Source organism: Cyprinus carpio, chromosome B22, assembly GCF_018340385.1.
Source record: "Cyprinus carpio isolate SPL01 chromosome B22, ASM1834038v1, whole genome shotgun sequence".
NCBI classification, from domain to species: Eukaryota; Metazoa; Chordata; class Actinopteri; order Cypriniformes; family Cyprinidae; genus Cyprinus; species Cyprinus carpio.
This window is the reverse complement of record NC_056618.1, coordinates 23,246,522-23,261,912: the sequence shown is the minus strand read 5'-3', so window position 1 is coordinate 23,261,912 and position 15,391 is coordinate 23,246,522. Positions and strand designations below refer to the sequence as shown.

Below are 15,391 nucleotides of genomic sequence, written 5' to 3'. Positions count from 1 at the left end.
TAAAGGTGCTGTATGTAAGATTTTGACTATACTAAAGCATGAAGATACAATAATATGTTTACAGATATTTAAGAATCGTGCTAAGTTTAGATACTTGTTTATCTGAAAAACAATGCTACAGTCAGTTATTCTCCTTTGAAAATGTGTTTTCCGGCCCGGAATCTTGGTCTCTGTTTTGGTTTGTGAAACCCGCCCACTGACAGTTTACCCAATTGTATTTCAGCACCCCAGGTTGCCATTTGGTGGGAAACACAGCGTATATAATTTCAAACATCGTCAAGTGCGCTCATTCCTGTTGGTGTCATCAATCTGGCAACCTGTGTGTGTGTGTGTCAAGTTTGAGGAGGAGGGGCCGGGTGAAAAAAAACCTTTTTCAATATTTTGAATTTGGACTGCAATACCTAGTTCAACCACTCGGTGTCAATCCTACATACAGCACCTTTAAAAGAAAATTAATGAAACAAATAAATGTAAAAAAAATTATAATAATAATAATAAATTGTATATAAATGTGCATATTTTTAAATAAATATTATAAAAAATAATAAATAAAAATACTACTGAAAATCTACTAAATATTTATTTACCTTTTAGTCATGAAATCGTTTATTAAAATAGTTAAATTATTAGTCACTGACTAGGAAATATCATGCATTTATTGGACTTTTAAAATTGGACTTTTAACAGTGGGTTTATTTGAACTTAAAAGAAAATTAATTAAATGTGAAAAAAAATGTATACGAATGTGCATAGATTTAAATTATTATTATAAAATTATAAATAGAAAAGCTACTAAAAAACTCCTAAATATTTATTCAACATATAAAAACAAAAGAAGACAAAAACATAAAATCATTAATTAAAATTATTAAATGAAATCTGATTAATCATCCTCAATCTTGCTCATCTGGCAGGAAAAAAAAACATCTTCCTCCTTTTCTATTAATTTAAATGTGTACTCTGACAAAATAAACATTTTTAAATCCTAAATAATTAATTGTACTACAATATATGTTTTATCAGAGGCAGAGGCCTTATTTTATTTTTATTTTTTTCCAGTTCCTCTTTTAATTTTCCCCACTTGACTTTACATATAGTTAAAAAAAAAAAGTTAAATATATTTTAAATCTGTAAGGCAGGTGGGGACATTTAAAAGTGATCCTGAGAAATTGAAAAAAAAATGTAAAAATAAAAAATGCACCTAATAAAATGCAACTAATCATATTACAGTAAATACAAAAATACATAAAAAATTAATACCAGTTGAACTCCAGTTGGTCCAAAGTTGTCTATCACTTGTACAGGTTGCATTACATCCTCATGATTAGTGACGATTTGTAACGATTGAAGATTTTTGCATGATAAATTATTGGCTGCCGAGCGCATAAAACCATCAGAATGCGTTTTTATGCTAAACAATTTTGGTACTGAATCGCCACTAAAGAAGATGTGCAGGAGTGTAAAAATGAGAAACCTTAACCTCAAAGACAGCTTTCAGCAAAAAAAAAAGCACTTTATGTAAAAATCGTTCTAAATATAAAACAGGTTTTCTGAACATTTCCCCTATCTGCCATTGTCCCACTCTGCCACGCTTCCACTTTCATTTCTACACAACAAATGATTTTTATAAGGGTGCCTGCCAAACAGGACAGCCGGTAAAGAGTCTGACTGACGTGATTCATTTCAGTGTTGTCACACACACCTTCTTCCCGACACGTTTAGACCTGCGTCCCGCACCTGTAAGTGCAACATAATGGCCATTAAATGTGGATCCACCCTTCTGACCCCTCCATGTTCACTGTGTAGGAGTCAGACACCAGCGACACGTTTTCTGGCTCCGAACAAAATCACTCCAGCGCTGGTTTCGAGTTCCCGCCTCGCCGTAGCTAAGTTTACTTCAGTGTTTGTAACAGGAACATTACCTCAGCGGCTAAATACATAACACCTATTTCTGTCTCAATGGGTTGAATTGGGGAAAAAGACAAAAATAAAGCTATCTTTGATGGGAAGCTTATGAAAGAGAAAAACAATTAGGTGAAGCATTCAGACTGGATGATAAAGCAAAAAAAGTATTTATTTTCAGTATTCAAAATATTTATTGAATATTAGACAAAACCTGACAAATTAACCTGACATATTATTTATTAATATATATATATATATATATATATATATATATATATATATATATATATATATATATATTTTTTTTTTTTTTTTTTTTTTATATATTAAATATACATTTTTATAAATATTTCTGGTAATTAATTACATTTATGAACACATATATATATATATGTGTGTGTGTGTGTGTGTGTGTGTGTGTGTGTGTGTGTGTGTGTGTGTGTGTGTTTGTGTGTGTTATTTTTATGTGAATATTATACAAATGTTAGTTAAACATTATATTATAGAAGCTGTAATACATTATATAATAGAAAACTGCAATAATATTTTTAATAATAATTTTGACTTTATTTTTGTAATTAAATATATTCAAGTATCCATATACAACTATTCATATTAAATGATATTTTTCTGCTTTTTTCCAGTATTCAAAATATTTCATCAGTATTAAATAAAACCTGACAAAGATTACTTAATTATTTAATTACTAAAAAATTATACACTTTTTATATTATTCAATAATATTTTTTTTGTTTGTGTGTGTGTGTGTGTGTGTGTGTGTGTGTGTGTATATTTATATATATATATATATATATATATATATATATATATATATATATATATATAATAAATGTCAATTATAATGTAATAATAAATACTAAAAAAATACAATAATTTTTTTTTTTTTTTTTATTGTTATGTGTAGGAGTATTTTTATTTTATTTTGTTTCTTATATATATTTCTTCAATATTAGATAACAAGCTGACAAATATTATTTAAATACTTAATTTTTATAATGTAATAATATTTAGTAATTTAATAATGTTTGTAATTAAATATTCAATTATTAATATACAGCTATTCATATTAAATGATATTTTTCTGCTTTTTTCCATTATTCAAAATATTTCACCGATATTAGATAAAACCTGACAAATATAATTTAATATTTTTAATTTTGACTATATTTTTTATCATTTATATGTTCATCACATGAATGGTGGAACAATTTTTATATTAAATCGTATATCTTATACATATTTCTTTAATATTAGATCAAAGCTGAAAAATATTTATTTACATAAATATATAAAATATAAAATATTTGTTTGAAGATGCAGATGAATTGTTAAAATAATTTCTGTGTGTCTCTTTCTGTCAGTCTGAAAATAAACGGTCGAAGCTGTGCGCTTGTTCAGGATGTCGTTCCTCATCATGTGAAGCTCTCTCAGGATTTCCTTTTGTTGTTTAGACACAAGTTGTTGTTTACAGGATGTACGAGGGTGCAATCAAAATAACGACAGACCATAAATCTTCTAGCCTCCCACCCACAGCTTGATGCTTTGTTGAAGATACTCTGTTTACTGAAAGGTCACTAATTTTTCCAACTACTTAAAAAAAAAAAAAAAAAAAAAAAAGTATTAACAGTATTAGCAGTCCATGTATTTTCCATTCCATTCATGTATTTTAATTTTATATGATAAAACCTGACAAATATTAATCCATATTTAAATAATATTTGTCAGGTTTAATCATATAAAATTAAAATAATGAATCATAATACTACATACATTTATATATGATAATGATAAATAAAAAATAAATTTAAAAATTCATGCACATTATTATATTATTATAATTATATTATTATAGTATGTTATAGTTAGCATTTATTATGTGTATATGTAATCATATATAATAATAGTAATTTTATATATTATATAAAAATATAACTTATTTTTTTTTTTAATATTTGTTTATATTTATGTTTATGCATTTATAAATGGTGATAAATGATGATATATAAATTAAAAATAATGATAAAATGATAATGATAATGTCTTCATATAAATTCTATAATTTATTACCATATATTTTATAGGCTGTATATTATACTAATTAACAAAAATAAAAATAAAAGGAAATAATAACAACATTAACAATTAAAAATTATATACCTGTATTATTAAACAAAAAAAATTGATTCATATTTAATAAATTATATATAAATATAAAAATACTTTGTATAGACAGAGAGTGGGTGTTTTTTTTTTTCTTGTAATGTGAAAAGCTTTTAGGCAACATGATAGCCTGAGCAGTTTCTATGTATTTGAAGTTTGTTAGCATTAATTTAGGTTTTTACATGTGTCTTTTCACACAGTATGAAACCACAGGTAGGAGGTGTGAATGATCGCAGCGATCTTGCATCAGTTCTTTGTTCTTTCTGATGATCTTGCATGCACACATGCTAATTGTCACCTGTCACATGTACTGAAGTCATGCACCTGGCCTGAGGTTGTTGATAAGTTTGCAGCTGCAAAAGCACAGAGCTTCGCTGAACCCAGCCGAGCGCTGCACTGGAAATGATTCTGTTCTCGCTCATGCATGCACCTGCACTCACAAATAACAAGAAATCTGCTAATAAATGCAGGAACATTATAAGCGCATAGGGTGATGATTATTTCTGTTAGTTGTTTTCTGTCTCTTGCTTCTGATTGGCTACAGGAAGGAGGAAGGAGGTGTTTATTTGCTTTGAAGAGCACGTAAGATGTTTCTCAAACTAAAGGAAAAGACATGCTGAACTGTACAACACAAGAGAATGAGAAACCACAGGCCGACCACAAAGCTCACAAACCTACATGCATTTGCGTACTCCTGTCACAGGCACGTTTTGTAGTGCGTGCATTGTCATCCGTGGCTCTGGGAGGGTCTTTGGAAAGCTTTTTGTTTTTCTCTTGAACTACTTTAAGAGTTTGAGCGCTCTGCAGAGATTGATTTAGATGATCAGACACCTTTGGGTGGGAGGTTGCCATAAGTGGATTTCAGAGGAAACGTACAGTCGCTAGTTTAGCCTACACCAGTTACACTTAACTGGAAGCCATTTTTCCTACACACCTTACAAGGAAGGAAGATGCCTGTTGCATTTTTTTTTTTTTTAAATTCAAGATATTGTCTTGCTGATTGCCATTTATTGTATGGTTTAAACATCCTATAACAATTTTTATGTATATTTTAGATATATTGTATATGAATACACACACACGTTTTAAATAATATCATAAATTATATGCAGAGAAAATATATAATAAAAATCAGTAAAATATAAATAAATATATATACATACATAAAAAATGCATAAAAAGGAGTTGAGGAAAATATATTTATTTATTATTATTTTGTATTATGTATACAAAATAATGATAAATATAAATAGATATTTTTCTCAATAACATACCTTTTTGTGTTTTTATGTATTATATTAATACTTATTTTTATTTATTTATTTGTTTATTTATATATATATATATATACAAATATTTAATTTTAATTTTTTTTTTTTGATTAAATTGCATTTTATCATGCTTTCCTTTTATATTTATATTTGTTTTTATACATTTAAATCGTTTTTGTTTATTATTTAATTCAAAATATTCGTTATAGTTAATTTAAAATACTTTAAATAATATAAATTAATGAATATAAGTATATTTCATTCTCAATAACATACATTATATAATGCACCTTTTATATATGTAAAATACAAAATAATTAAAATAAATCTAAAAATATTTTTCTCAATAACATAAAATTTTTTAAGCATTTTTATTATATTTATTTTTTATATTATAAAGATTTTTTTATTTAATTAAAAATATTTGTTTTATTTAATTTATAACACTTTAGATAATAAATAATAAAATGAATAATGAGTATATATAATTTCATTTGTATATATATAAAGATAAAATATATATGAACACAAATATTTTTTCCAATAACAAATTTTCCAGTGTAATTTATATTTTATGTATTTTATTGTATGTATTGTTTTTATATTTTGTATTTATGTTTTTTTTATTTTTTTTATTTTAGAATTTATTTTTTATAATATATTCATTTTATTTTGTAACATGATATTTCTTTTTTTATGTTTCTAGATGTGTTTCTAGAGTTTTGCATTAAATGTTGCTTTTAGGAAGATCATTCTCTCTACAAAGTAACGGCAACACTACAGTAATTGCGTGCACATTAAAATAAAGATTACATGTGTAAAACTTCTGCATTGTTAGTTCACGATATTAAAATCAGCATCTTTTATGCGGAGCAAATTAACAGCACATCTTTCTCATCTTTTTTCACCACCCCCTCAATGGAAGGATATTAACCATACTTTAGGCTAATAATCAGTGACTCATGTTTACTGATATCTGCGCACGTCAAGGCGCCGTTCTGTCGCCGGGGCCAGCAGTCACCGGCTACTTACAGCCATGATGTGCTCCCAAGACATCGATCTCTATTACTAGCAACTAACTGATTAGACCCGCTCAGATGGCCTGACGTTTGTTTCTTTTGGTAAGAAGCACAGGCAGGTGTTTAAGCCAGTCTGATGAGTTTTGGGAAAGCGTCCAATTGCATCCAAATGAACTCAGCATCTAGCAAGTGATAAAAACACCTGCTTAACTCGTCCGCTTTTGACGTGAAAAGACTCAGCCTGATCGTTTTCCATTCATAAGTGAGGAACACCAAAGGCCAGACCCCCAGACTGAAAGAAATGAGCTCAGCTGGGAGACACTAAATGTAATAATCATTAAATAATGATCTGTCAGCGTTAAACAGATCCAGTGCAGCCGCCACAGCGCTCTGGAGAACTGTAGCGCTGCACTGTTTACACTACGAATGCGGTTGAGTTACACCATGTACTGTAAAGAGGGCCTGACTGCCAGTAACTCTAGTCACTTACCAACAAAAGCATCATTTCCTGAAAGCTCCTCCCCTCCCCTCCCCCTCGCTCAGCTCCCCTCCCCTCTCAGCCACCTTTAGCATTGAGGAACTAAACCACAATCAATATGAGTGAACCTCCATGCACATACCTGTCAGTCCTCGTTCACTAGGAAGAGCACAGGGGTCTCTCACGTACCTGTTGTGCCGGCGGAAGAGCCGTCTTTCTTTTCCTCCGGGAATGTTGTTGCAGCTGCTGTGAGCTTGCACATGGAAAGGATCTGTTGTCTCCAGGAGGTGAATGATAGTGACTTGGACCCATGTCACTCATGCAGTTTTGGACTAAGTTTTATGCACAGCTGGGACGTCCTCTGCCCAAGGTAGGGTTCGTAAATCTCTTTAATGTGTGAGCCTTTTTTAGCATTTTAAGGGGTTGAAAATATATTGTTGTCGGGTGAGAAATTCAGGTTTGATTGCCCAAGGGAAGACGCTTCTTGTCTGGTGCTCTACTTTGTTTCCATCAGATTATTTCCTTGAACAGATAAGAAAATTATTTCCTTATCACTCTTCTTGTAGCTTCTATAGATCTGCGATCTGTCAGTTTTTTGATTGTTTGGCATTTTTAATGATGGGTTTTTAATGCCTGCGTTTGTTTGCAGTCATCTTGTCAGAGTTGGCTGTAAGTAATCAGTATGACTTTCCTTTAAATAATACAGTAAGTTATTATATACAGAGAAAATTTAGATATTTTTGTTACTTTTTATTATATTTATATAGGTATTTATTTTATTTTTTTATTTCATTTACCCAAATAATATGCTACATTATATATGTGTATATATACATTTATATAAGTAATTAAACTGATCAGAAATGACTGGGCAAATTTTTTTATATGTGTTTATCTTTTTATTTTGTACTTTTTATTACATTTAAATGTATTTATTTTTAAATAAATATATAATATTTATTTAAATAATTTATATAATACATAGTATAGATATTAAATACATTTAAATATAAAATATTGTATTTATATTTATTTATTTTATATTTATTGAATGTACTTATATAAATATATAAATGTATATATTATATTTAAATAATCTGATACTGTATAATACAAAATAGTATATATAAATATTAAATATATTTAAATATAAAATAAATCAATCACATTTTACAGTGTAATTTCATTATAATTTTTTAACTGAAAATTAATTATTTTAGCATTTTATTTAGTTTTTATTATCATTATTATTATTTATTTTATTTTTATTTTTTATGTAACAAGTTCTAGATTGATATTTTGCATTTACAACCATCATTCTGATTGAAAGCTGGTTTCCAGTAAGAGGTGGACGCAGATGAATCTTGGATTTGGAAAAAGTTGGTATTATTGCTTTTTTTAAATGAGAGAATTTCTTCATTAGAGTTTGCATTTTAAAATCTCCTTGCTGTTTAAAAGCACTAATGATTGCATCAATCTCAGGAAGTGGATGAGTTTTAGATGAGAATGTCCTGTGTTGCATGAGTTTGTACTGGAGGGCACTTCCCTTTATTCCGCTCATCAGGATTTGTGCAGTATCTGAGGGGTTTGGGTCTCTATTTTGAGCCTGAGGCAGGGCGACGCTCATGTTTTACGGGAACAGTGTGATGTAAAGTGCTGTTAAGGCACAATGAGTCTTTGCTTCCCAAACCGACGACCTGCAGCGCTGCATGACATTCACCACATCTTCCTTGTGTTCAAGGAATTTCTGCCTTGAACTTTGTTTTTTTTCCTTCACTTTTATGTTTATGTTTCTTTTAGTTGTCTGTTCTTTTACTTGTATGTTCCTTCATTTTTCTGTTTCGTTTGTCCATCCTTTTTACCTTGTCTTATTCTCTTTCTCTTCAGGTTTGCCAGTCTCTTATTTGCCTTGTTTGTTCACTCTTTGTCTGCTCTTTCACTTGTGCATTATTTAATTTGTCCATTCTTTTTTAATTGGTCTGTTCTCTCTTGCCATCGTTTTTCCATTCATTTAATTTGTCTGTTTTGTTTGTCCATTCTTTCATTTGTATGTTTCGTTTGTCCATTCATTTAATTTGTTTTCGTTTGTCCATTCTTTCATTTGTCTGTTTCATTTGTTCATTCATTTCATTTGTGTGTTTTGTTTGCTCAATCTTTAATTTTATCTGTTTCGTTTTGTCCATTAATTTAATTTGTCTGTTTCGTTTGTCAATTCTTTCATTTGTGTTTCGTTTGTCCATTCATTTCATTTGTTTCGTTTGTCCATTCTTTCATTTGTCTTTCATATGTCCATTCATTTCATTTGTCTGTTTCGTTTGTCCATTCTTTCATTTGTCTGTTTCGTTTGTCCACTCATTTAATTTGTCTGTTACGCTTGTCCATTCTTTCATTTGTGTTTCGTTTGTCCATTCTTTCATTTGTCTGTTTCGTTTGTCCATTCATTTAATTTGTTTCGTTTGTCCATTCTTTCATTTGTCTGTTTCGTTTGTCCATTCTTTTATTTGTCTGTTTCGTTTGTCCGTTCTTTCATTTGTCTGTTTCGTTTGTCCGTTCTTTCATTTGTCTGTTTCGTTTGTCCATTCTCTATTAATGTTTGTTCTCTCTTTATATTAGCCATTGTTCGTCTTTTTTCACTTATCATTTTTTATGCATGTTCTTTTGTTTGTCCTTTGTCATCTGTCCATTCATCTTTGTCCATTCATCTGTTTCTTCCTTTCTGTCCTTCCATTGTTTGTTTGATCTTTTTGTTTGTTTTTCTATTGTTTTGGTTGATTGTCTACTCTTTCATTCATTTGCCTTTTCTTTCTTTCTTTATCCACTTTCTTGTAGTTCATTTATTCTTTTATTTGTCAATTCCTCCGTTCTTTTTCTTTCTGTGTGACATTTTCTTTCTTTAGGCCATTTGCCTTCTTTATTCTTTCCACTTGCCTGTTTTTTTTCTTGCCATTTTTTTCTTTCCATTTGCCTGCTTCATTTCGTACACTCGTTTGCCGTCTTTCTTTCAGTTTTTTGCCTTCGTTCTCTAAGTTTGCCATTGTTTGTTTAATTTGTTTGGTCCTTTTTTCTGTTTGCCTTTTTTCTTTCTTGTAGCCATTAGCTTATATCTTTATCTCTTTTTTTATTATGTCTTTAATTTTATTTCTCCTCTCCTTTGCCATCTTATTCAAATCCCTGCCCTTAATCCTTATCTTTCTCCTACATAAACAAAACAAACAGGACATAAAACACATCAGGAAGCTTTCTGTGATAATCTGGCAGTGACGCTTCAGGCTTGTCTGCAGTTTTCCCGTCAATGCTGGTTGGGAAGGTTCAATAAGTGTCATGCTGTGATGTAACATGACACATTGTTGTAATAATGAGGCTTTATTACAGTACGGGATTGTCAGGAGATGTTTGTGTTTGGTTTATTTTCAGAGTGCGGCCACCAGCTTGTCTTGCAGGTGCATCTTTTTTCCTTACATTTCATACAGGAAACATTTGCGCAGGCTTACAGTAAATGATGCATTTCTGGTGGTCCCCACAGATGAGTGCTGCCACCTCATCTCTACCGGGTCTGTCTATATTTTCCCCGGCAATGATTTGCAAAACTCTTCTACAGTAAATCACTGGCACAGAGGATATATTTTGTCATTTTCTTGTCACTTCCAGCTTTTGGTCGTTGAATGTTTATGCTGACAATGCATGGTGGCGCCAGCTGAATGAAAAAAAAAAGGCTTTAGGAAACTCTACCATCTTTGCCCAGTTCACCCCAACCCATACACCTCAGTAGTCTTCAAAGCAGCCTTGGTTTTACATAGCACCGCATCCAAAAACCAAACAGAACTGAAATTGTCCGTTCACAAGGCTGGAAAGTGCCGAAGCTTTGCAGGATTTCTCTCTCAGGTTATGGAGTTCAGGTCAGCCTGCTCTGTAGATGAAACTGTGGTGGGATTTAGGATGGATGGAAATAAATGCAAAGATTTTCCTCCATTTATGTGCCTTCTTTGCGACCACATTGCATTTCTGTAAATGCACAAGTGACTGTATTAGACACATTGCTCAAGAAGTAACAATAGGACAGTATTAAAATATTTATATAAGCATAATGTTGCAATTCACAACTATTTTGATGCTTAATTAATTAAAGTTATTTTTTACAGAAATTCTACATCTTGCCCAATCATTTCCAACTGATTTAAAGTATGAAAATTACAATATAAAGTGATTACAAAAGTTAAAAGGAGCAGAATTATTTAAAGTTAATGTTCATTAAAAACTATCATTACTTGCACCTATAGGATTTCAACATTTCAAAAAAGATTAACTGTTTTTTTTCCAGGGCATTGTTAGATGCCAGTGTTTCCTGTCATAGCTATGCAAAGATTTGATTTCAAAAGCAGTATCATGACTATTAAACTTTATCATATGATTTTAAATCTGTATTTAACCTCAGAATGATCTCAAAGTAAAAAAAAAAAAAACATGCTTAAGTCTGATTTTGTGGTGGTTGCAGTTTAAAATTAAATTCTTATAATCTTAACTCAAGTGATGAAATATTCGAAAGTAATCAGTGTTGAGTACTACTGTAAGATTAACGCTGCCTGGTTTACAAGTTTGAAAATGATTAACAGTTGAAAAAAATCAGTAGAAATTTAGAATATTATGTATTCAAAAAGTAATTAAAATGAAATCAGTTACATTACTTTAATAAAGTAATTGAATTAGTTACTTATTACATTTTAAATAGGGTAACTTGTAATCTGTAAACTATTATATTTCTAAAGAAACCTTCCCAAAACTGGTTTTGAGTAATACCAACTGATATTGTTTTCATAAGAATTATTAACCAAGTATTTAACAACAAAACAGCATTTAATCTGTCACTTGCTGCTGTCTCATGGTTTTGCATAATGCAAATGGTTGCATTATGAGGATATGAGTAAATGTTTTTCTTCATGGAAATTTTATCTTACATGGTGTCACTGGTGAAGGTTTTATGTGAATAGTGAAAAGACTCAGCTTAACCAAGACAAAATTTGTCGATTAGTTGTTGCAGACTTACATATGTACAAAAGTACAAAGAAGAAACCTCAGAACAATGATGGATTTCAATGGGATGATTGCAAAATGAGCCTCAAACCTTGAGGGTTAAACTCTGACTGTGTTTATTTGCAATCATTTTACCTCGTGATCATGTATAACGGCTCAGTTTAGTCTGGCAAATATCCACCGTCTCGCTCAGGAACAAAAGATGGTCTCATTCGGTCGAGGTCAGTGAGTTCATGTAAGGTCGCTTGGTAGTGGGCAGAATTAATTCCTTTTTGTTCATTTTTTTATGTATATTTATATTCACCTTTATCGTAAATCTGTTAAAAGAAGAAAAAAATCAGCTTAAACGGTTCTCATTTATTAGTTATTTCTCAACATCTTTTCTTTGTTAACAAATGGAAAAGTCAGCATATTTTGCTTTGATGCTCTGTTTAAGCAAACACATTTCAGGAAAAGTGAAATATTAATAACATTCATCAATCCGATGCCACTCTGTCATCCTGAAGTGGGGGAATCCCTGTTTGCTGGCTCAGCAGTGGAGAAAAGGAGTGGAGAGAGAGAAGGCGGCCTGGCCTTCCAGGAAGTCTCGCCTTGTTCCTTGTGGTTTGCCTGAGAATGTACAAAGTCAAATTATGCCGTTGCCATTTGCTAAACAATATCAAAAGTCATTCCCCTTAGAGAACTGCAATTTTAGTTTTTTTTTTTTCTCTCTCATTTTTGGAATCAAGTTGACTTCTGGGATTTCTTTGTTCCATTTGGCAGCGCTCTGCAAATGTCTTCAAAAGATCAAAGCAAGCATAAAATGCGTTATAACACGATTCTGACAGCAAATCACGACCACAGTCGTTTGATCAGAGTAAATGGGCAGGCTGTGACCTCAGGTTTCAGAATCCACCTGGCTGATGGTTTTGGCAGCACCTTCACTCCTGAATCGAGCGCTTCTTGGGTTTTCAGTGGGAGTGAATCCAGTGCTGAGATGGTCTATATCAGGTCTCTCCTGAAATGTTGCCATTCTATATATGGGCATAAAAATGTGTTTTTTTCCGTTGTCAAGTCATTCTTGTTCCACAAGCACTTCATCCTTCCCAGCACAATGAAATCAATGAGCAACATCATTTGAATGCGGAAAGACAACTTAACCACTGCCTGGAGACAGGAACAGACTGTTGCTTAAACACTCGACTTATTATAGTGTGATTTAGGCCTAGACTTTTAATAAACACTGCTCCAATAAATGACAGTCAATTTAAGAAAGTTGGAAACAGTTGGAAATCCAGCATATTCAAGGGTATTTATGTATGATTATTATATAATTTTAATGATTTATCTTTTAAATGTATTACAATTATAATTTATATAAAATTATATATATATATATATATATATATATATATATATATATATATATATATATATATATATATATAATATTTACATTTTTAAATATTACATTTTAAAAATAAGTTTTTTAAATTGAAAATTTAAAAAAATGTGATATGGATGAGAAAAAAATTATGCATATAATGGCGAATTCTGTTCTTTTAAATGTGAAAATTTTCATCTATATTTCATAAAAAGTTTGTGTGTGTGTGTAAATATATTAAATATTATGGACATTAAATTAAAGATGTTTATTACAATTGACATTTTTATATAAAATAAAAAAATTAAATATTATATGTGTGTGTGTAAATATATTAAAAGATTATGGATATTAAATTCAAGATGTTTAGGTAACACTTTATCTTAAGGTGTGCTTGTTACACGTTACCTGTACTTACTATTATAATAACAATTAATTACGCATAATTACATGCAAGTAATCCTAACCCTAACCAAATAGTAAGTGTGTGTGTGTATGTTTGTATGTGTGTATATATATATATATACTATATATATATATATATATATATATATATATATATATATATACACACACACATATACATGTATGTACCCTTAATATTTGGTTAGGGTTAGGATTAGGGTTTGGTTTAGAGTTACTTGCACGTAATTATGCATAATTAATTGTTACATATTTGTTGATATGGATGAGCCCTTAGATAAAAAAAAAAAGAAATGATGCATGATGGCCGAGTTTTCTGCTCTCAGTTTCATGTCGCTGCTTTTAATCTATGTTTATAATCTCCATAATCAAGTATAGAGGAAGTACAATGACTTTGAATTTGTGGCTTCTAACAGAACTAGCATGCATTTGTTTTTAAACCTTTCATCTTTATGAAAAAGCACGCAGTCAAGCTCCGAGGTTCTCACAATACTGCTGTGACCCATCTAGCATCACAAACATATACACACCTTAATTACTGCAACAAAGTCATGTTTCGTAGCAGCTCTGATACAGCTCTGAATATCCATGCACAAAGAATACAAGGAACTAAAGCACTGTGATATATGATTATAGCAGTACAAGCCATATTTTAAACTGTAAACAGCTCATTTTGAGGTCAGCCCTAATCTGACTCACACCGAAAAATGGTTCCTATTAATGAAATGGATCGAATACCACAGCCCCTGGCCACCCTCCAGTTCCTGGTTGTTTACCACTCACTGGTTTTCCTCGAACAGTGAAGAGTTCTTGGAAAATCTTGGCTGTGCAAAGAGCATCTTGAGCCCCTTCAGAACCCCCATACATTCCACTAGCGCACACATGCACTCTTTTACTACAAAAGCCTTTGATTAGCTGAGTGCATTGTCCTTCACAACCAAAGCATAATGCAGTGTTGTTTGCGTGTTGTGTAATATCTTATGTTCTTCTTTTGTGCTTCTTATTTATTTTGTTGGTTGTTGGTGGTTTTATTTGTTGTTATTTTTTTTCACAGTAATCTGAACTCTCATGCGTACGGTGCTTTATGGTGAAACCGGATAAATTACACCGTTTAAACAGCATAATTCGTCCCGCAATCTCCACCACATTCTGGTCTGTTATCAACATGTGTTTCATATCCAGATACTGTATCTTAAGAAGTTTCATTCTTAAAGTGTGCTCACATTTACTGTTGCTTGTCGAAATTCTCGTCAAAATCCAATCATTCCAATAGGAACCCGGAGTTTCACTGACAAACAGAAAGTGGCTACTGTGGCTTATCTCTGTTCTTCACGAACAATGGGTATTTATTGCAATTTCGTTACAATTTTTTATTTATTTATTTTGGCTAATTTATTTGTTTATAGTGTAATCTATTTTATATATATATATGTATTTTTTGCAAATATATATAATTTATTGTTTTATTTTGAGGCTATTTACAAAGAATTTTAAATTGTGTAGATCTTGCATTAATTTTTATTTTTTCCACTTGTTTGTGTAAAAAAAAGTTTATTGACTTTTTTGTTGTTGGTTTATTTCATTCATTTATTGTTTTATTTTGAAGCGGTTTACAAAGAATTTTTAAATTGTTTAGATTCTGCATCAATTTTTATTTATTTATTTATTCAATTTATTTTGTTTTATTTATTGTATTATTTATTGTTTTGTTTCATTATTTATT

The 15,391-nt window shown here is 30.6% G+C and overlaps 1 protein-coding gene across 2 annotated transcripts in view; it reads left to right on the top strand.

Moving 5' to 3' along the window:
* Positions 1 to 15,391, top strand: part of LOC109071587 (protein strawberry notch homolog 2-like) — a 51,782-nt gene that overhangs the window by 21,330 nt on the left and 15,061 nt on the right. The window contains exon 1 of one of the 2 annotated variants that reach the window (XM_042748903.1): positions 6,958 to 7,224. The exons of the other annotated variant lie outside the window; for it this stretch is intronic. Coding sequence (XP_042604837.1) covers positions 7,165 to 7,224 — 60 coding nt within the window. The 5' untranslated portion in view covers positions 6,958 to 7,164. Of the gene's footprint in view, positions 1 to 6,957; positions 7,225 to 15,391 lie in introns of those variants that run through there. 2 annotated transcript variants of the gene reach the window in all.